The sequence below is a fragment of the Gossypium hirsutum genome, chromosome D07 (assembly GCF_007990345.1).
Source record: "Gossypium hirsutum isolate 1008001.06 chromosome D07, Gossypium_hirsutum_v2.1, whole genome shotgun sequence".
Lineage (NCBI taxonomy): Eukaryota > Viridiplantae > Streptophyta > Magnoliopsida > Malvales > Malvaceae > Gossypium > Gossypium hirsutum.
The window spans coordinates 13,796,111-13,819,301 of NC_053443.1; the positions used below are offsets into that span (position 1 = coordinate 13,796,111).

Here is a 23,191-nt window from a genome sequence, read left to right on the forward strand (position 1 = left end):
GTACCAATTTTGGGCGTATCGAGGGTGCTAATCCTTCCTCGTGCGTAACCGACTTCCGAACCCGTTTTTTTGAATTTCGTAGACCAAATTTATTGTTTTAATAAAATTAAATTGTTTATTAAAAACAACCACTTTTCGAGGTGTCCCGATCTCACCTCATTAAAAAGATCGGTGGCGACTCCTGTTTCGTTTTCATTTTTCAAAACCCTAGTCGACCCCGTTTTCATCTAAAAAAGGGTGTCAACAATATTCAAGTTTTAAAATTAAAGACTGTTCGGAGTTGTGTTTTGGTTGGTAATGCCTCGTAACCTTAATTCGACGACGGACACTGGTTAGGGGTGTTACATTTAGTTTATCAACTTTATTGGTGAGTAGCTAAGAATTGTCATAAGTGTGCTAACTAATATGTTTTTCAGCATGAATGTTTATGGTTCGCATCTCGTATGTGAACTGTTATGATTTTTGAGAACTTTGTTTTTTAACTAAAGTTCTAAGAGTAAGTTTTTCGACAAAACTCTATTTTCACGTTTTGAAACTCTGTTTTCAAGATATGTTTTTATGCCATGATTTTAAAGATATGTTTTATGTGAGCTCTCTATGATAAGCAAGCTCTTTGTGATAAGTCTCTGTGCATGCTCCTTTGCAAGCCTTTTGTTGGATATATTGGTATACTAGAGGGTGATGAGTACTCACCTATCAGTTCTGTGATTTTAGGCGTTGAGGCCTTGAGACATGTGAAGAGATAAGGGAATGTCGAGCTATGCTCCATTCACTGGGACATGTTGGTATACAAGAGAGTGTCTTGCTTCACGTTGCACTTATGAGACATGTTACAAGGACTCTTTGAGTCATTCTAAGATGTTATAAGAAGATCCGCATATCCAACGAGACAAGGTTCTGATAAAATAAGTGTGGGTGAGAACATGTTTTATGTTCATCTACTATTCTGATAAGACAAGTGTGTGAGCATGTTCCATGTCATTTTAAGATCTGTTTTCAAACAGGTATGAGCTAAGTTTTAAGTATGATTTTCAATAAATATATGCGAATCTGTTTTCAAACTTATATGATTTTATGACAAATAGGTTCTGCGAACTTGGTCTCATACCTTCACCGCAAACCCAACTCGCGATATGATTTTTCAGACTAAGCTTCCTTTTTCTTTTAAACTCTGTGTTTTTAAGCATACTCTATTGATTCCTGATTATTCACTGAGTTCTCAATGAACTCACCCACTCTTGTCTTACTTCGCAGGTAAATAGGTCACGGATGGCAGTGGCGAGGTAAATGACTTGGCGAGGCTCACCCCTGATCAGATACTAGCGAACTTAGGAATTTGGCAATAGGGTTTTATTATTTTATGTGGGTTTAGATTTATCATAAGTTGACTCTATTACTGAAATAATTTTTTTAAAAGTTTAAGTTTATTTTATCTTTGCGAACCATATCTATAAATAAAGTTTATAGGTATTCATGCATGAGTGTTACGTGTATTTCCTTTTGTAGTAATACACGAGTCAGATTTATTGGTAAGTACTATTTTCTACGACCTTGGAAATTACATGCGTACCCCCGATAGAGATAATCTTTCTACTTAGCAAACCCAGGCAAATTGTGCAAGCCCATATAGGTATGTGAATCCTATTAAAGTATGAAAACCTATGCATATATGACTCCTTTGTTTGCGAAGTTTGTTTACTTGCGAAACGATACTATATATTACGAACTATTAATATTTAGCAAACCTACAATATTGTGTGTGAACTTGTGATTTATGCGAACTCATGTAACATGCAGTATAATGTTTTGAGAACTTATGCTTTATTTTACCATGTGAGTTCATATGTTATCTTGATAGGCGAACCTTTGTCGTTTTATGTATGCAAGTCTAAAGTTGTGTTTGTGAACTCTTAAGTCTTTTTATTGTTGACAGACAAACCTTTCATTTGATCTTTTGTAAACTCGCATGTTTATATTATGCGTATGAAATAATTTCGTTGCAGTGTTTTACTTTAACATATTATTTGTCATTAGTAAGTGGTATGTTGGAGGTTAGGTTGAGAGTTAACAAAGAGTCACTTCGGTGGCTAATGTGGCACGCCAGATTCGGGTCGAACCTACTCAGTTGGGTCTGGGGTGTTACACACAAGCAACTATATAACCAAATTTGTGAAGAAGAAAGAAGCTTTGATACCATGTAAAAATATAACACTAACCTGTGAAAGCTATTTAGTAGCTAGGAAAACAGTTGAGAAAATAGGAAAATGAAAATAGAAATTCTAAAAATGACTCGAGAATGTTCATTGATTTTGATCATTGAGCTAGTACAACTTACTGACATGCATTGATAGTTAATCAATAATACAACAAATCTAACTGATTTAACAAGCTTAACAATCTCTATAACAGACTAATGAATTGAACCTGCAAGTTGATTGATATTCTAATAATGACAAATAGTTGGATAAATAGCCTAGCCTCCTTTGGTGAACTTGCACCAACAAAGAACTATATTGACCTTCAATAAACCCTCCCAATTAGCTTGAATTATGCAAGCTGAAGTTATGATGAATCTTCTCCACAATCTTTAAGAATTAAATCAAAAGTTCTATTAAGAGATAAACTAGTCTTGTAAGAAAATCTCCCTTGAAGTATTTTATTAATAAAAAATCAAGAAAATACATCTATGGGCCTGACCATGCTTAACTCCTACTTGAATGCTAATTAATTACTAAACCTCTAAGGCTTGGTCAATCTTAGACCTAGTCAAACTCTTATTAATCTAAATTATTAATTTTTTTAAACAAATCCAAAAATTATAAGTATTAATAAATACATTATTGGGCTTATATATGATCAAAATTAAGCCTTAGAATTGACTCTAATATGATTTAAAAGCTAAACAAAGTTTAAAACTAATAATTCCTATAATAAACACATTCAACTTATTTTGCTTGCGTAATCTTCATCAAAACGATGACATCTTGAACTCCCGAAGTCAAAATAAGGTTATTCAAAGTTCGTTTTCTAGATAAGAGATAGTTCTTTCATCAGTATGAGACATCTCAACCCAAAAATATCCAGATTCTATCCAAAAATGCATCTCAAGTTGGCTGATCTTCTAGACTTAAAAATTGGCAGTATTGATGAAATTAATTTAATGAGTTTCAACCCATCCATGCATGTATCCCTTCAATCTCAACCACATAATTTTGGCCCCATTTTCTCATCCCTTAAAACTATCCTTTTACACAAAAGGATATAATCACTAACTAATAAAGTGAAATAACAAATCAAATGCAGAAAATAAAAATTCCTCAAGGATCAAAATGTGCTCTCTAAATCCCATATTGTGTATCAAATAAGGAGATTTTGATAGCCTTACATAGGCAAGTTGAAGTGCTTTAACCAGATATAATATCATCAGAATATCAGTGTTGAAACTAAGAATCAACAAGGAGAAAGGTTGGTTGAAGTGAAGGGTGGTTCACCCTTGGAGGGCGAATGGTGTCATTGGATGAAAGGTGCTTAAGGCAAAGAGATAACTTTTTTGATTCCATGCCCTACGGGGATGTTCAACTTCATCTCTCTATAATACTCATAATCTATTTCGAGTTCACTTCTTTTTAAATCATTTGATAAATATATATTTTTTATATTTTTATTTTTTATTGCATATGTTTTGGTTTTTATTTATAATTTTTATATTTTTAAAAAATTTGTATAATTTTTATCCAAAAATTATTTTTAAATATTTTTCTTTTTTTTATAAAAAAACTTTTAGAATTAGAACTAAATTGACAAATTTTGTAAACATAGAGGACTAAATTTATTGAATTTTTTAGATTTAGGATCAAATTGATAGAATTGAAGAGCTAAATTTGTTATTATGCGAATAAAAAAGCCAACGTCAACTTTTCATCACTCATCTAATGACAGCTAACAAGAGAGTGACTAAAATATTTGATTTCGAAGAGTTGAGTGACTAAATCGAAAAAAAATTAATAGTTGATTGAACAAAATAGAACTAAAGGCATAATTGAGTGACTATTTTTGTAATTTACCCTAATTATTATTATTATTATTATATATTTTTATGATAAATGGTTGTCATAAATATCATACTTGTGAATAATTATTAAAGATATATTTAAAATTAATAAACCGAAAAGTAAACCAAATAGGTTAAATGATCTATCCCAACATCATATTACTCACTCAACCCAACAGACTTGGGCCGAGACCGGACAAGGTAATTTTGATTGCTAGATTTGACCCAATTAATTATTTATTTATTAAAAATAAAAAATAATAAAAGTAGATATATTTTTTAGTTTTTAATATTAATTAATAGTAAATTTGGGCTAAGGAAAAGAAAAAGAAGTCACTGGGGATAGATTAATAATTTTTTTTTATAATTAAAAAATAAAATTATTTAGGATATTTTTGTGATTAAGTCAACAAGTTACTTATATCTAACAATCTTGCACAATTAGTGATATACATAAATTCCCAACAACAACAAGAGTTGAAATAATTATTGTATGGAAAGAAGAAATGATTCAGCTCAACCACTCTTGATTAGTTAATGAAGGAAGACGTTTTCAAATCTATTCTTGTTATCCTTCATTAAAAGCTTCCCCATTACATCCTAACTATTTCTTTCACATAAAAGCAATAGGCCACCCTATGACTAAATTGGAGTAGATGTACTCTTCAAACTCTAGATAATAGAGGTGTTTAATTGATCTTTTTAAATCCTTAATCGTTAACTGAATTAAAAAATTTTCAAAAAAAATTAACTGAATCGAACTTTTTCGGTTAATTTGGTCGGTTAACCGAATTAATTAAAATTTATATATATATTTTAGTTAAAACAAGTATAAAACATATAAAAAGATTAACCGAATTAATTGAACGATTAATTTATACTTCCAAAAAATTAACCGAACCAACCAACCCCCGACCAAATGTTTATATATTATAATATTATTTATTAAGTTCAGTTAATTCAGTTAACCGGTCGATTTTGAACCGAATTAACTGTTAACTGAACTTTCAAAAAATTATTAACTGATCCCTAACCGAATTAATTCTATTAACCGACTAATTAACCGAATTTAATCGATTAACTTAATTAATTTAATTTTACCCAAATTTTGCACAAGCAATAAGGATATAACATCATCGCCTTCCTTATTTTCAATTGCATATATTTGCAATTTTGCCGTCCTTATCTATACTTACGTACTCTTAATTTCCAGAGAATTTACCAAAAATCTTAATAATTTTATAAAATAACATATACAATTTTAGGAGTATTTTTATTTATTTGCCCGTAATTTAAAAGTATACAAATATATGATAAGATTTGAATTTAATATTTCAAAAAAAAATTCCTCCACTTTACTATTTTAACCAGTACCACATTAAATTTTTATATGATTTATTTTAGATTTGTTACATCATTACTATATCATAATTTACTTTTTAATTATATTTAAAGCATTATATAATTCATTTAAATTTTGCCATGTTAATGTTGATAAGACCTTGTCAATATTGGTAAAAGTTGAAGCCCTAGGCACATGAGCATTTACCATACGCAATTGTCAAATATAGGCATTGTCAAAATTTATTATAATTTAAGTTTGTATATATTTTAGTTTTCGGTGAATTATGTTTTAGGGTTAACACATAAATTAATATTTAAATTATATGTATTTTGTCATCTTTGTAATTAAATTTTTTTATTACAAGTGGTGTCTAAATTACTTTTTTTTCCTAATTGGTGCATCCGTTAGTCAAACTGTTAGTCAATCATCAAATCTATATAAAAAGCATTAACCTACAAATTAGTACCTAAACAATACTCTTTTTCTCAAGTTGGTACCTAAACCTTTTTTTGCTACAAGTAATACCTAAACTATTCTTCCGTTAACCATTTTACACCAAAATGTTATATCTGTTAAACAAATCCAGTCAATAAAAGTCTATCACGTCATATAAACTTTTAAAAAGGTAATTTTTAATTAATTTATTTTATTTTATTTTACATTATTTCTCTCTTTATTTTTTTTCTATTTTTTCCTTTCTTCTTCCTTTATAATATCTGACAATGCCAACAATACTCGAAATTGACCCTCTTGAGGTCAAGACACTAGTGACTAATTTTGTTTTTGAACTTCACTGCCTACTTGCTCGACTTGACAGGATCAAAAAAATTATTTTATCGATCAAAATTAATGTTTTCAGAACTAGATTGGATCGACCAGTTAGATTGAGAATCGATCTTAAGATAGGGGTTGAATTGATTGATTTATGAACCAATACATATAAGTTGAGCCAAGCTAAAAAAACGGTTGTACCAGTTCCTTTTTTTAAAGATATTTTTATTGTCATTTTATGTTTTTTAATAATTTTTAACTATATATAATAATATTTTTTTGTCTTTTTTTTTGTTACATGGTTATTTTTAATTGATTATCTTTTTTTTTAAAATAGACTTAGTAGTTTGACTAACAACAAAGATAGTAACTTAAGAAAAAATAGTTTAGGTACCACTTATGACCAAAAAATATTGAAGAACCAAAATAGGAAAAATAACATATTTTAGGTATCAATTTATGGTTAACCCTTTTTTAAAAAAAAATAGGCTTGACGGAAGTACCAACTTGGAGGAAAAAATAGTCTAGGTACCACTTGTAACAAAAAAAAAATTTAAGTATCAAGATGAGAAAATGAGTATAGTTTAAGTACCAATTTATATGTTAAAAATATGCTTTATATTGAGTTGATTTTAATTATGATTAATCGAACATCTATTATTTATTACTATACTTGTAATTGTACTAGTAAACACCTTAGAAATAAAAACGTATTTTAATAATTTAAATTTTGATTTGCTGGAGGATTTATGTTAATTTTTTTATTAAAATATGTCATAAGTCCTTGTGCTTTTCAAAATTTGGAGTTTAGCCCCTATGCTTTTATTTTTTAGGAATTTAGTTTATCTACTTTTTAGATTCCAAAATTCAAGTCAACTGTTAACGCTATTAATTTTTTGGTGTGATATTTTGAAATTAAAAAAAATATTCATACGGTAGTCATGTAACTAAAAAAAATGGTGTGTATTGAATTTGAATTTAACAAAGAAAATTAATAGTGTTAACACTTAGACTTGAATTTAGAAATCTGAAAATTAGATGGACTAAATGCTTAGAAATGGAAGTATAAAGACTAATTGGACCTTATGACATAATTTAACCTTTCTTTTTCTATAAGTTAAAAGCACACACCAAATTTGTTTGAACCGGCCTGATCAATTGGAATGGGACTTGGTCAGGGTTCTGGTCTAGAAAGGATATTGAATCGGTTGACTCAAGAATTGATACAAACCAGTAAAATTGAATTGTCGAACTAATTTTTTATTTTTATAATTTTTTAATAACTTATTTAATCAAACCAATAGACCAAATAGACCACCTATCTGATAAATTTATATCATTTTGTGCTAGTGTGATTATTAAGCAGCGCTAATCGCTATTAGAGGTGCTCATGGGGCCGCCCGGCCCGACGGTCCGCCCAAAATATGGAAGGGTTCGGGTAAAAATATAGGCCCGAAATATGGGTTTGGGCAAAAAACGAGGCCCGTTTAGAAAACGGGCTAGGCCTTGGGCACCACTTTTTTGGCCTGGCCCGGCTCGGTCCGAATATAATAAATATATTTATTTTTTTATTTTTTTTATTTTAAAATAATTTTAAAATACTTTTTTTAAAAATTTTTCAAAATAAATTTTTGGTGTTTATTAAAAAAATGGGCCGGGCCTGGACAAAATTTCAGGCACATATTTTGGACCGGGCCCAGGACTAGGACGCAGGCTGAAATTTTTTTGGGCCCAACCCAAACCCGACCCGGCCCATGAGCACCTCTAACCGCTATCACCACCCCTTTTCTAAGCACATCAACGTTGAAACCCATATGAAACACATAGCTAACCACTAACTCCAGGCCCAAACATATGTAACCTTTATCAACAATTGCAGTGAGTCATTTAGACTTGCACACTCTTTCTAGCGTGCATTTGTAGGCTGCAAATGAGCCAATACAGGTAGGCACTTGAAAATTTATGATTATACTACTTTGTAGAGTGGATATTTTTCCAAGGCCTGCTACCACTTTTCTTTAAGTTCACATGAATATTATTACAAGGAAGAGATTGGTTAACATGAGTTTTATGGTGATGCTACAAAATCTTATATCAGCAACTGTCATTCCTAGCAAGAATATCGGGAAAATTTTGAATGATAGGAAAACTTATTTTGAAATACTAAGGTGATTACCATTTCATCATTCTCCTCAACCAATGTCTACAGATTAAAGAATGATTGACCATTATGATCAATCGGTAATCATTTGATCTAAGTGTAGGCAAAATCACTGAAAATCAGCCCTCATATTTGTTTCCATGTGGTTCAACGCATCAGATATATAGAAATTTTCCTCAGTGCACCAAAGATGTTGAATGATTCAAACAACTTGTCATTTTCCCCAGCAGAAATTCCTTTGCATGATTTTCCAGCTTCTTTGTCTGCATGAATTGTACATACATGAAACTGAATAAACCGTGAAGCGTCAATGGAGAAACCAATTAATGGAAAATGTCCCTGCCGAACCCAATCCTGGTACATTGTTTTGATCTCTTTTCTTATATGGTTCTCATTGTTTTACTTGTATTCTTCATCTATAACATTTGGAAAGATGGGGGATAGTTTCTTAGGCAACAATCGAACCGGTTTTGTGGGTTCGTCCGAGTCTTCATTACACGACGTTGTTAAAAATGAAACAGGGAATGCTTCTTATGTTAATGATGTTAAGATTGAAGATAATAAGGGAAAGGCCATTGATGAAACGGAAAACGATAGGAAGCCTATTAAGTTTTACATAGACAGGGATATCGATATCGATCGGTTGATCGCTTTGTTGATGGCTGATGATAATGAAACCGAAACTTTCGAGACAATATCCGGAAAAATACTTGAAGAAGAGTTCAGAAATGTGAGGGATGACCTCCCCACTATCAAGGGCAGAAGGGAAGCTAAGAGTAGCAAGAGACGAGGCAGGATTAAACCTGTTGAGGCTGTTGCTGCAGCCACCACCATACCCAAAAAAGTAGAGCAAGTTGTTCCACAACCAAGAACACAAAATGTGGTAAAACCCCAAGAACCAAAACCACAAAATGTCGTAAAACCGGAACCCGATCCATCACCTTGTTTGGGTGGGTACATATTTGTTCATGATATCCCTAGGAAATTTAACCAAGACTTGCTGGACAACTGCCAGTCGCTCAGTTCATGGACAGACATGTGTGAGTCTGCATTAAACCTTGGCCTAGGCCCCCCTCTTCCGTGCAATGAAAAGCTTTATTCAAAAACTGGCTGGTTTTCGACGAACCAGTTCTTATTAGAAGTCATTTTCCACAACAGTATGAAGCAGTACCAGTGTTTAACTAATGATCCAATGGTGGCTTCAGCAATCTATGTTCCATATTATGCAGGCCTTGATGTTGGTCGTTACCTTTGGGGTCCTATTGGTTATAGGAGAGACCATGATGCAATGGAGCTTGTCAAGTGGCTTGCGGGTAGACCCGAATGGAAAAATACGTGGGGTCGAGACCATTTCTTGGTTGCTGGAAGAATCAATTGGGATTTCAGGAGGGACCTCAAGAATGTGTCTGATTGGGGCAATGGGCTTTTGACTTACCCCGAATCAAAGAACATGACAATGCTAGTAATTGAGTCGAGTCCTTGGAACAACATCGACTTCGCGATACCGTATCCCACGTACTTCCACCCTTCAAGAGATGATGATGTGTTCCAATGGCAGAACAGAATGAGAGAACTTAAGAGGCGTTTCTTGTTCTCTTTTGGAGGTGCAAGAAGGCCTAATCGGGACGACTGTATCCGCAATGAAATTATCGACCAGTGCCTAGTGTCAAGGAAGAGATGCAGGTTCCTAGAATGTGATCAAACCCAGAGGTGCTACAAGCCAGAAAATTTGATGAAGTTGTTTCAAAGCTCTATCTTTTGCTTACAACCTCCTGGGAATTCCTACACCAGGAGGTCAATATTTGATTCAATATTGGCAGGCTGCGTTCCAGTTTTCTTCCATCCAGGTTCTGCATATGTTCAATATTTATGGCATTTCCCCAAGGATTACACCAAATATTCTGTGCTGATACCGGCCAGTGCCGTTAAATCCGGCGAGGTCAACATTGAACAACTGTTGCAAAGAATCCCAAGAGATAAAGAGCAGCAATGAGGGATGAGGTCATAAAGCTGATTCCAAATGTGATCTATGCAGATCCTGCTTCGAGATTGCAAACCATCGGAGATGCGTTCAATCTGACAGTTAAAGGAGTTCTTGACAGAGTTGAAACAATCAGGAACCAAATGAAAGATGGGAAAGAAGTGAATTCCGAATTTCCTGAGCAAGAGTCATGGAAGTATCTCACATTTGGGAAACTTGGAGGCCACGAATGGGATCCTTTCTTCTCAAGCAAACTTGGGAAGCTTTCGGTGAAGCTCGAAGAGCGTGCGTTCCCATGGATGTGATCCAGCTTTTCCTTTCAATGAAAAATGTGGAAGTGGGGGGAGATGTATTAGCATAAGAAACTAGGAGGAGGAATAACCATGAATCTCTTGTTTTGCTTATTGTAAATACTACTGCCAATCTTTCTCTTAGGAAACCACAATCTGGGGAAAAAAAGTGATTGCAAATGCTGAGATACGAACCCGGAATTGCTGGCTACATGGACCAACTAGATTCACTCATCTTTTTCTTTCTTTCCTACCGTCTGGTTCCTTTTATTTGATTGGTATTTTTCAATGTAGTGACTCTTTCATTAGGTTTCAGTTTTGGGTGATGCATTACTGTGAATTTGTGATGGTTTTAGACGTAATCTGACCCTTAATCTTGTTTATATAGGATGGCAACTAGAGAAACGAAATCATAGTTTTGTCTGTCTAATATGGATTTTAAAGCTACCGTCAAACGAGAAACAATGATGGGAGCGTTGATTAGACCTTTCTAGACACAGAAAAATTCTTTATAGATCATCATTTTGTTGTGTAAAATCTGCTCAAATGTTGTACCTACAAATGCTATCATTTCAAGTAGACTTGGTGCCACTCTAGTCAACAAATAAGGGAATTTTATCCAATAAAAAGATGATGCACTCTCGTACAAAAAAGTAACTCACGTAGCAAAAGGACTGAAGGTAAGGATTCATTTTTACCAATGCCCTCATGTTCTTGCAAATCACTCTCAATCAACCCAGGGACTATTTACATCTAAACCCAATCACATTCCAAAAAGTGTAAACAAAAAGAGTATTCGAAAGGAGTAAATACCTATTATCTAAGCAATTTATTAAATATCTGACTGTGTTAACTCCACCTCGAATCAAGATTTATGACAATAAATAATTGGGAGTTAAAAATGAAAATTGTGAATTGAGATGGAATGGAGCTATATGAAAGCCGGGTTTGGAGTGGGAAGCACATATTTGTAATTGGGATGGACAGAGACGGAAATAAAATCCAGAACCAATCACCAAAGAGGATCAGCCAACCAAGCAAGCAGATATTTACGCGCCCAAACACGATTACCCTTCACAAATTCTCCTCAAAATCCCCATCCCCATCCCCATCCCCATTTATAAACCCCAACTCCCTACCCTCCAAATCCCCCAATCATTTTTCGTGGTCGCAAAACCATTTCCAGATTCCAGTTTCCAGTTTCCACACGCCTAATGTTCCCTTCCCTCCGTCACATTTAATATACCTGCCATGTCCCACTCCATTAGACCTCACGTCGTCGGAAGTTCCGCCGTCGTTAAGCCACCCTTATCCCGGACCAAACCACCACCCTTCTCGGTTCGCGTCTCGGGTTTCTCCGCCAGCAATAGCCAGGGCTTCACCACCTCCGCCAAGGAGGAAGGGCCTTCTTGCATATTCGTTGGCCCTGTCGAGACTGCCAGTCAAGAAACCTTAGAAGCTCTCTATCGCCAAGTAAGAGATTTTATTCACTAATTTTCAACAACTAAGCTGTTTCTTAACTGAATTAATTAAAATTTGTTCTTGGAATCAAATGATCAGGCTCGGGATGCTTATTACAGTGGGGAGCCTTTGATAGTTGATGACATGTTTGATAGAGTAGAGGTAACTAACTTTGTTTAAATATTTAATCTTTTTATCAGTGAAAGTTTTTCTTTAATTTAATATTCACTGATATATGGTAAATGTAATTGCTTTTTATATGCAGTTAAAACTACGTTGGTATGGTTCGAAATCCGTTGTTAAGTACCCTCGTTGCAGTATAAGAAGACATTCTACTTATGCAGATGCAGAGGTAATTCTCTTTAGAATCATCTATTTGTTTATATGTCGTTTTTCCTGGTTTTTATGTTCTGTTCAATGCTTTATCTTTGTCCCAAATCAGCTGTTAATGTAGTAAAAAAGAAAACCCATTTATGTTATGTTACACCCTGAATTGTTCAGCATATGCTTTTAGCTGATGTGGTAAAGGTCTCGTATGGTACTTTTTCTATATGTTAAATGCGTCGCCAAAGATTGAGTTTTGATCCATTGTATTGTTATGTTGTTTGGGAAATGGTGGGTAGGATCAGTGATATGTTCTCTTTGTTATTTGTATGTGTTCTGGTTGAATATTGAGCTGTTCTTGGATGTAGGGCAGGAAGATTTGTCTCAAGGTTTGGCGTTAGCAAGTATATGGATCCTTATTTTTGCATTTGGCTGTACATTGTGTCTTGTGCCTATCATTTACACCATTAGTCTAGCGTATCAAGATCCATTCAGTTCTAGTGCGTCCTACGACAGCCAAGCGGCCAACTTGGAGTTTCTTGCCACAGTTAATGGCATTCTCTTTATGGGCATTGGGTCAGTGACTGGCTATCCACTTGCATCAGCTGCTGGTAAGACTTCTAACGATGTGATATTTATCTTGCTTTTGACTGCTGCCTCAGAATTGTACTAATTCATACTTTCTCCAGTTCGGGTGCTTCAAAGACTGTGGAGAAATGACTTGGTAGCTCTAAAGGGTGCATGCCCTAATTGTGGGGAGGAGGTGAATCTATACAATTTTTTTTCTTGCACTTATTTTATGTCTCTGAAATCTAAAAGCACCACCATATCCTTCTTTTCTCGACCTAGACATTAGATCTTCTCCTACAAACCTAACCACTGTCAATCTTAACTGATTTATTATTTTGCTTTAGGTGTTTGCATTTGTGAAATCAGAAAAATTCAATGGTTCCCCCCACAGAGCAGATTGTCATGTCTGTGATTGCACTCTAGAGTTTCGTGCCAAGACTGAGGTAATGTAGCTTGCTTACTTTTGATATAGATACAAGGCCTTTATAGAACCTGTTAACTTTTTAGTTTCACAGGATTCACTTCAATGTTCCTCTTTTCAGTGTTTAGATCACACATTCGTCTTTGTTTTCATAATATTTTGTATGATTTACATATCATAAATTGTTCTGTATAGGGAATAGGAATTGCAGGACATATTCATAGGATTTTTTGTTGTTGACACGGTTGTTTTTTACGTTTTTGCAGCAATCTGTATCTAGACTTGGGAGAAAGTGGGTATATGGTCGTATATATCTTGTCTCACGAAAAGGTAGAAGCCGGAGGTGGATGTGAGCCGTCTGCAATGTGTACACAACGTAACTGTTAATAGAAGCACGATTCTTTTCTCTTTGATTTTTCACTTATTTTTGAAGAAACTAAATCGACTACCAGACTTCTTATACTTTAGAACGAATTGTGGAGACTCTTAAAATTAATCGTACTTCATAAGAAAAATAAATGGTTATCTTTTGCTGTTGGAGAGTGTTAATGTAGTGCAAAACAGCGAGCCAACTTTTAGGACATTATTGTCACTGCATTCATGCAATCGACTGGTTATATATTGTCATCTTTCTCCATGAGGGAAAGGCCATTTGTTTTGGGCTGCTATTCCAAAATTTTATAGTTTCAAGATCCGAAAGGGCATTTTTAACACTACACCCTCTAGATATCTAGTCAAATAATTAGGTTGTGAAATTTAACCATGAGGCTAACATTTCTTCATCCTTGGATCTAAATTTCCCATGCTTGGCTAATATTTTGCAAAACTTTAAGTGCAACCAATCAGCATACATTCGTACACTATTAAGATACACATGAATCATCCATCTAGTTCAAGATAATAAAAGCTTGGAAATCAGCAATGCTTTGTAAGGTTAAGTATCTGAACCCTAGATTCTGATGAATATATATATATAGGGCAATTTATAAAAGATACAAATTTGAACAAACTTCAAGCATCCCAAATTCCGAAATTTATGCTTTTGAAGAAAATAAATAAATGCAAAACAAACAATTTCTAGCAGCCATAAACCATACAAATCTAGCACTCCGATGAAGTTTGCTGGCAATGGTTAATATGAAGCAAGAAAAACAGTGTTGATTAGCATTAGGTGCTTGTGACTCAAACTGCTAACATTCAGTGGGATATTTATGAAGGTAACTGTGAAGTAAAAAATGTACCACGATTGAGAACTAGCTTCATGATCTGCAAGATTAAAATGTTACACAATGAAATGTATAAAAGCAATGGCTATTAGCATTTCTCAAGTAAGGAAATTTCTCATTGTTTGATTAATGAATCGTTCCTCATGTAACAGAGTCAAATACTTCAACATGACTTAGAAACACGGGGTGGCCAAATTGATGATACAGCGAATATCAAAAGTGGGCCAAGCTGTATACCAGAATCCATGCCAACTGAACACAAAAAGAGGTGTTTTGTCAGTTATAAACATGGGAAATTTTCCCGTTTGAAAATCTTATGCAATTCTGGCATTTGAACATGAAAGAAATAGTGAAAAGTTTTTTAAGTACCAAAAAGAGAGTTATCGAAGCAAAAAGCCCTTCCTGGAGAAGGGCTGCATGACCTCCAAATTCTTCTTCGTCTATTTTTAGTATCATTGCGTAATAGCCATATATAATCCCAGTGGATATGGCCAGAAAACTGCAAACAAACCATTGACTAAAAGTTTAGCAAACAACAGTAAAAAAAATTACATCACAATACACTAGGTGAAAATGAATAAATACAACGCAGGGGAAATTGGCATCATAAATTTCTCAACATGGATAAAAAGGAAACCTAAAAAGGACAAGCTAGCTTTAAATTCTAATGGTACCATGAAGGCAACGCCAATAGTCCTTTCAATTTACAAAGAAATGGGATGGGGGACATACACATTTCATTCTCTGGAAAAGCAAGTAGAAATTTTATTAATTTATCAATTCAAAAACATCAGAAATAGAAAGCAAATTGATAACTCTAGAAATGGCTGAGAAAAACACATAAAAAAGAACCATTGAATATGCATATATGCATTTGCAGCATAGCAAAATGCGCAACCACTTTTTGTTATTAAATGCTATTCGAGAGACTTAACAATTATCTTCTAAGATGCACTCCGGTATAGTTATCCTTAGCTTGAGTTGTTAGAGTTCTTATTTACGCACAACTCAATCACTAAGAACTATCAGTGAACAATTCTCAGCCAATCTACTGTTATATCAAACTCTAATCACCATATATGTTAGTGCAAATTCCAAAAGCCCCATTCCTATTTAGAATTAGTGTGAACTGACCAAACCTGGGACAGTTTCAACAATCCCAGACAAATTTGGAACACTGCAATTCATAAAATGTATGTAACATGAATCTGTGAACTTACATGAAGATCCAAATGCCTCCAACAACAGGGATTGCACCCCATAATAAACCACAGAAAAGAGCTACAACTTGTCGAATCCAATGCAATACATCACCTAATTGGTCCTGCTCCAAAAATCAACCAAAACACATGATCAAGTTTTCTTTTTTTTTCTCAAATTTACCCAATTCAAGCTCCATTCATGACCATCCTATTAAAAACCCATTAAATTAAACTATTTCAGAACTGAATTAGCTCAATTAAGAGACTAATTAAAGTTAAAAAAACAAAACAGCATGACAGTTACTATTTCGTTCAATTCATAGTTACTTTCTTAAATAGTCAACAAAAAGTAACGATAACATATAAGAAAATGACGCACCTTGTCCCAAGAAGCTTCTGGATCTAATAACTTGGCGACTTTGAAAGGGGGAAAGTGACCATTTTCGTGCTGATGTTGCAGTGCATTCGATTTAACAGATGTCGATTCTTTGGGCAATTTACACAATTTTTTTTTAAATTATCGAAATGGGTCTGGTATTTAATTATTTACCGGAATGGGTCATTTTTTGGCAAATCGCGTCTACATCAGCACGATGTCAAAGGACGTGCCAGCAAGTCGCGGCTGACGTGGCCCGCGCGTGAACAGTGCAACGGTCAAAAATTTGACTGTTGCCCCCCCAACGGCCAAAAAAAACTATAAATACCCCCACCCCTTTTTTTTCACAAACTAATCATCTCTCAAATTTCCTCTCAATTTCCTCTAAATTTCCTCTCAATTTGCTCTCAAATTCCTTCCAAATTTCTCTCAAATTCATATTTAATCTCAATTTGCTCTCAAGTTCCTCTTAAATTTCTCTTAACTCCCTTTTTTTAAATAATTTTAAAAATTTTTGTTTTAAACTTTTTTGAACCGTAAAAATTTCTAAATTTCTCTTAAAATTTTTTAAATAATTTTAAAAATTTTGTTTTAAATGGTCGAAGAATTGACTCATATTGATAAACATCACATATCGGTGGAACAAATGAAAATGGTAAGTGTTAAATTTAATTTCTAAATATTATTTAAGAATTTTTTATTTATGCATTTTTAGATAATTATTAATTTATTATTTGTTATAAAAGTTTGTAGATCGGGTATTGGAATGCAATATCCGGAATATGCATGGTCCTCCATCACCGTTGGTAGAGAACTACCTGCGGAAAGCGGGTTTTTGGCACGTGGCAACGGTAGGCCGGGGATGCAAGGTGGACCCGAAACTAATCAATGCGTTGATCGAGAGGTGGAGACCCGAGACGCATACATTCCACCTTCCATGTGGAGAGTGCACTATCACTCTAGAAGATGTCAGTCTGCAATTGGGATTGCCGGTGGACGGGTACCCAGTCACCGAGTCTGCCCAATCTAGCTATTGGGGGGCGGTGTGCTACGAGCTTTTGGGCGCTATTCCGGAGAAAATGGAGGGAGGTAAGATCGAGATGGGCTGGTTACGTGACACATTCCCTGATCCGGATGAAGATTCAACCGAAATTGAAAGAATCCGATATGCTCGGGCATACATTCTTCAATTAATTAGAGGTTATCTGATGCTCGACACATTACGGAGCCGGGTACATCTAAGATGGCTGCTGAAACTCGTTGATTTTAGAGCAGCCGGTGAATTGAGTTGGGGGTCTGCTGTCTTTGCAACATTATATCGGGAGATGTGCAGGGCGACGCGACTGAGGAGAACAAAAATCGGAGGTTGCCTATCACTACTGCAGTCATGAGCACAGTTTCGCTTTCCATTTCTACGTCCTTGAGTGGACCACCCATATACATTCCCACTCATAACGAGGTAAATTTTATATTAGATTTTACAATTATTATGTAGATTTTAAAAATAAAAGTATGCTAAAAATTTATTTAATTAGGTGGAACCATCCGGCAAGTCATGCTCGATTACCTACCTCTCTTGAAGATATACGGCTTCTATTGGACCAACGGTCGGAAGCACAAGTAAGTATTAAATAAAATAGATATTTCCATACATTCGCTAGTCGATTGGTATTTAGTATTTAGTATTTAGAATTATGTATATAACTAATATTTCTATCATTTTCATATAGTTTCAATGGACACCATACGAGGATCCGACAATTCGGGCAGTAATTCCGGAAGAGTTCTTACAAAATTCACAAGCTTGGCACGTGAAAGTCATGTTAATCAACTACGCAACCGTGGAGCCGCACCAGTCAGACAGAGTGCTACGACAGTTTGGATGTAGACAACCGATTCCCGTAGATCCTAAGGTGTTTGACGATCAACACAAAGTCGACCTTCGGTAATTGAATACGGATTGGCCGAGATACTGGTCTGAGTACATGGAAATGTGGGAAGATCGGTATGAATATATACCTACTCGGGAACCAATCATCGTTCTAGAGTTAGCATGCGTTCCGGAATACATGCCATGATTTAGGATCCATGGCAAGCCATATTTACTGACGCCAGAGGAGAGGCAGCGGCAAATACGTATCGAAAGGGAAAGGCGCGGGCCTCTAAATCCAAGATGACAAGATGACGAAGGAATCCCCTCAACGAGGCCCAGACATTCACCCGACTCATCATTAGAGGCCGTGCAATCACCAGGCCCAACGAGAGCATCGACACAGTCACCCGACCCAGTAGATCAACCGATCATACCCACGCAACTGCCTTTTCAGATGATGCCAGGTGCGTTTCCTAGCCCTTATATGTATCCTAACCCTTATATGTATCCTTTTTCGAGTCCTATGGCAAGTTGGAGCGAAATGCCCGGTTTAGCTCCATTTACTGTTATGCCGAGTCGACCGCCGATGTATAGGCCAGCGGCGCACGAGAGATCGCAATAGGGGCTATCGGGGAGCTCTCCTTTTTACCAATCCCCACCAACGTATGTATTTCAAACACCATCGCCGTTCGTGATGCAAACACCTCCACATACACTATTCTTTGAAGGTGGATCATCGTCCCAAGTCTGACAACCAGATGTCGTACCGAAAGAACCAGAATCCCCGCCGAAGGAACAACAACCACCGCCGAAAGCTAGAGAAAGGAGGAATCTAGTGCATAACCGTCGACGGCCGCCATGTGGCATTGAATCCCCATGGCATAGACATTGATTGCCGTATTTAAATTTATTTGTACAAATATTTTGAATATTTTGATATTATTTTATGTAATAAAATAGAAATTTTTTTAAGTTATTTTGATATTATTTGATGTAATAACATGAGATTAATCAATTTGTACAAATATTTTGAATATTTTGATATTATTTGAGAATTCTACTAACCATTAATACAATTATCAGTTAATATTTTTACATTCACATAATGTTAGATTTGAAAAAATGTTTTGACTGTTACTAACAATTAATACAATTATCAATAAATAATTGAAAAAAATATAATTTATTTACAATTATATTCAACTAATCCGATTAGGCCATGATCGGCTTGTATGGCCTGGATTCCTACACCATCCGCACAACTTCTGTTGATTGGCTTTTTCTCGGATATCCATATTGTTACGTATTCTAGTCAAGCAAGGTCGACCCTTTGGTTTACGACGCAATTCTCTATTCGGTAACAGCTTAAAAGGAGCAAAAGATACGGGCGGCCACTTACGTTCATCTGGGACCGGTGGGAAAACGTGTCTCCAGACGCTGTACATGTTTTCTAATTTGTACACTTTGCCCGCATAGCTCATCGGATTCAGACGGAGATTCTGACAAGCTGCAATAACATGAGCACATGGATAACGAAGTGCATCAAACATCCCACAGTCACAAGTCCTATTTCGTAAGTGTACACGATATTTCCCGCCAACAACACCTTGGTACGGTTTGTCAAACTCTGTCATGCGAAACTATAAATTGTCTCGATCGTTACACACTGTGTGCATGGTGTTTGCCATCGCCTTAGCCTTGTTAATTTCTTGAACTACCTTACAGCACCATACATGGCCTCCCTGCATCTGGCCTGCAAAACTTGCTGCTCGCTTTGGAAATAGCGCCGCCAAACGAAAATATGTCTCTCGCACAACCGATGTTATTGGTAGATGGTGCATTCCTTTAAGAACAGAATTTATGCATTCAGCCAGGTTCGACGTCATATGGCCATATCGTAGGCCGCCGTCGTATGGTTGTACCAACTGTTCGAAACGTATGTTACAAAGGTAGTCCGCCCCTTCTCTGTTAATTGAATGTAAAATTGCCAACATCTCGTGAAAACGATCTTTATTTATTTCATACCCTGCCAATATAAGAACATAGCAAATAGTTTATACCACTTCTACCAATAAAACTTGTCGAAACCATTATTTGAAAACAAAAATTTTAGTTGTCGACTTAAAAGATGAAAATTATAGTCACCATCGATCTTTTAAAAATGTGTGATCAGATCACCTTAAAAATAATTTTAGGTCTACAAATTTTGAAAAAATAGGTTCGGGAGTCGGTTATGCACGAGGAAGGGTTAGCACCCTCGTAACGCCCAAAATTGGTACCGAATTGATTATTTAATGTCTTAGTGTCGAGAATTTGAAAAGATTTTAAAATACGATCATTCCTTTTTTATTAATGTTAATTTTATAAAAGATGTCTAGATAAATCAAAACGGATGCTAAAGACCTACTTAACTCAAAGTAATAAAATGTCACACCCAATACGTTAGGACTCGACATTTTTAGTCCTCGAGAATAAGCTTGTCTTTTGATTTTCAAAACTCGTGCAGCGAAGTTTAAAAAGGATATTCAATTGCTTTAAGTCAGATGAAAAATCACAGCCCAATACGTTAGGGTACAATTTCCCAAAATTCCGAGAATTGAATATTGCCCTCATTATTTTTTGGAAAATTCTCATCTCGAGAAATCAACATGTCACATCCAATACATTAGGACACAACGTATCAAATTCCCGAGAGGGGGCTTTTTATTAATACGAAGAACAATTAAAAAAAGCACAACAAAATATAAAGGAGAATTCTATAAATAAAATGAAATACGTTAAAAATATGTACAAATAATAAAATAATACAGCATAACTTTTAAGTAATAATACATAATAATTTTAGAATAATAATACACGATAACTTCAAAAATATGAATACATAATACATGATGAAATATAAAAAATAATAATGCATAATAGGTTTAAAATAATAATATGTAGTAAACTTAAAATATAGTACATAATAATATTATACGATAAATCTTATGTATAATAACTTTAAAGTGATGTGAAGTATAAATATTAAAAATAATATTAGATTTAAAATTTCTTATATTTAAATAATAATGGAATAACGAATATTTAAAAAAGAAAATATAAAAAAACTTAATAAGGGTCGAATTTTAACTTAAAGCAGAATTAAAGGTAACAAATGGAAATAAATCAAAATGCGGGGGTTGAAACGAGATACGCGAATAACAGGGGAACCATAAGGGAAATATTCCCGTCCCTCAAAACGCGGCACTTTGTTGCAGATCGAATCGAAACAAAAATGAAATAAAAGATTAAATTTAAAAAGGAAATGAAATAAAAAAGTACCGAATTGAAATACTGTTACAAGGTGGAGGGTCATGGTTGCAAATAACCCTACACCTACCAAAACACGCGGGTCACGCTGCATTTGGATCGGGTCACCGGGTGTCGAACGATATGGCACCGTTTTGAAGCCATTGTAATGAGTCTCAAACGGTGCCGTTTCATGCTTTAAAAAACTTTAAAAAAATAAATAAATAAAACCTAAACCAACTTAAAATCTGATTTATCATCCCAACAAAAAAAACCCTAGGTACCAGCCCCTGAAGGCTGCGCCATTCTCACGCCTTCGACCTCCCCCAAGACTCCAATTGTACCGGAGATGGTCAGAGATCCGACGGCCAGGTAAGCTCCTATCCTTTAACTCATCTCTTCTTTTATTTTGCACTCGAATAATGAAATAAAAATAATCCAAAGAAGAAAAAGAAAGAAGAAAAATCTGCAATCACTTTTCGAGTTTTTTGTTTTGATTTCTCTGAATATTTTTTTTGTATTCAATGTCTCTATGTAACCCCTTACAAATTTCGTATTTGGCTTTATATAGCTCAAAAAGAAAATACAAAAATCCCTATTTTTCTATTTTTCCTTATCTTTTTCTCTCTTGTTACAAATTTTAATTCGCTGTAAATTTGTTGCTCCTTTGTTGTTTTTTGTTTTGTCCTTTTGGTTGCTTGTTGTTTGTTGTTTGCTGCAGGTACGGCCTGGAAGAGCGTGGCGTGGAGGCGCGCGTGTTGCGAGAAGAGCCAAAGAGGCACTGGAGCGGCAGCTGAGATATTCTGGAAACCCTAGGGGTTTCTGAAAATTGTTTTCCGTTTTGGGTTTCAACGTAATTGGGCTGGGGTATTTGGGTCATTGTAATTGGGTTTAGTTTTTGTTGTAATTAGGCAGTGTAAATGGACTTATGGATTTTTAATATTTTTTTGTTTTTTTATTGGGCCGGGCAAATTGGGTATTACAGCTGCCCATCTTTGCTCGTTGTTGTGTAACAGGAACAGAACAAAGACTTAAAAGGGCCAATTTTGCCCGGTCGTGCTGGACCTTGGTACTCTTCTTCTTCACGTAGCCTCATTCTATCCTACTGCATCTTCAGAGGTATAGGAATTGTACTTCGATCCACTCCACTGCAACTTCAGGGAGATAGGACCATTGGCTTCGATCTGCTTCACTATCGATGCAGGAAGGCAAGACCGCTATCTTCAACCTGCTCCACTACAATCGAGGGAGGCAAGGCTTGTGTCTTTGATCTGCTTCACTGTTGATGCAGGAAGACAAGATCTGCTATCTTCAACCTGCTCCACTACAACCGAGGGAGGCAATGCTGTGTCTTCGATCTGCTTCGCTGTCGATGCAGGAAGGCAAGATTTGTTATCTTCAACCTACTCCACTACAACCGAGGGAGATAAGATCTGTAATTTTCAACCTACTCTACAGCTGCTCAGGGAGCTAGGACTTACAATCTTCTACCTATTCCACTGCTGGTCAGGGAGCTAAGACTTACAGTCTTCCACATATTCCACTGCTGGTCAGAGAGATAGGACTAACAATCTTTTACCTATTCCACTGCTGGTCAGGGAGCTAGGACTTACAGTCTTCCACCTATTCCACTGTTGGTCAGGGAGCTAGGATTTACAATCTTCCGCCTATTCCAATGCTTTTCAGGGAGTTAGGACTTTCAGTCTTTTACCTATTCCACTGTTGGTCAGGGAGCTAGGACTCACAATCTTCTACCTATCCCACTGCTGTTCAGGGAGATAGGACATATAGTTTCACCGGTTTGTTCTCTGGGGAACATGACATGTATAATTCATTTTATGAACCTAATTA

At 35.3% G+C, this 23,191-nt stretch overlaps 2 protein-coding genes and 1 pseudogene across 2 annotated transcripts; 2 read left to right on the forward strand and 1 right to left on the reverse strand.

Moving 5' to 3' along the window:
* Positions 1-8,240: 8,240 nt before the first annotated feature.
* Positions 8,241-10,929, forward strand: LOC107954091 (xyloglucan galactosyltransferase KATAMARI1 homolog; annotated as a pseudogene).
* Positions 10,930-11,514: 585 nt separating this feature from the next.
* Positions 11,515-13,924, forward strand: LOC107954092 (PGR5-like protein 1A, chloroplastic). Its single transcript, XM_016889569.2, has 7 exons — positions 11,515-12,072; positions 12,160-12,222; positions 12,326-12,412; positions 12,758-12,995; positions 13,074-13,147; positions 13,299-13,397; positions 13,642-13,924. The coding sequence occupies exons 1-7, from the start codon at positions 11,851-11,853 to the stop codon at positions 13,726-13,728; spliced, it is 870 nt and encodes a 289-aa protein (XP_016745058.1). The 5' UTR covers positions 11,515-11,850; the 3' UTR covers positions 13,729-13,924.
* Positions 13,925-14,621: 697 nt separating this feature from the next.
* Positions 14,622-21,646, reverse strand: LOC121219141 (respirasome Complex Assembly Factor 1). The gene is made up of 5 exons (XM_041096819.1): positions 21,625-21,646; positions 16,183-16,289; positions 15,822-15,925; positions 14,971-15,100; positions 14,622-14,853 (listed from the first exon to the last, which is right to left on the reverse strand). The coding sequence occupies exons 1-5, from the start codon at positions 21,644-21,646 to the stop codon at positions 14,815-14,817; spliced, it is 402 nt and encodes a 133-aa protein (XP_040952753.1). The 3' UTR covers positions 14,622-14,814.
* Positions 21,647-23,191: the final 1,545 nt, after the last annotated feature.

Bases quoted from the DNA above. Each gene is read 5' to 3' on its own strand.
- LOC121219141 (XM_041096819.1), bottom strand. From the start codon at position 21,646: ATGGCGCAGCCTTCAGGGGCTG. The intron at 16,290-21,624 runs GTACCTAGGGTT...AATTGCCCAAAG, and splicing joins GGCGCAGCCTTCAGGGGCTG to AATCGACATCTGTTAAATCG. The intron at 15,101-15,821 runs GTAAGTTCACAG...GTTTGTTTGCAG, and splicing joins GGAGGCATTTGGATCTTCAT to TTTTCTGGCCATATCCACTG.
- LOC107954092 (XM_016889569.2), top strand. From the start codon at position 11,851: ATGTCCCACTCCATTAGACCTCACGTCGTCGGAAGTTCCGCCGTCGTT. The intron at 12,073-12,159 runs GTAAGAGATTTT...TCAAATGATCAG, and splicing joins TAGAAGCTCTCTATCGCCAA to GCTCGGGATGCTTATTACAG. The intron at 12,996-13,073 runs GTAAGACTTCTA...TACTTTCTCCAG, and splicing joins TCCACTTGCATCAGCTGCTG to TTCGGGTGCTTCAAAGACTG.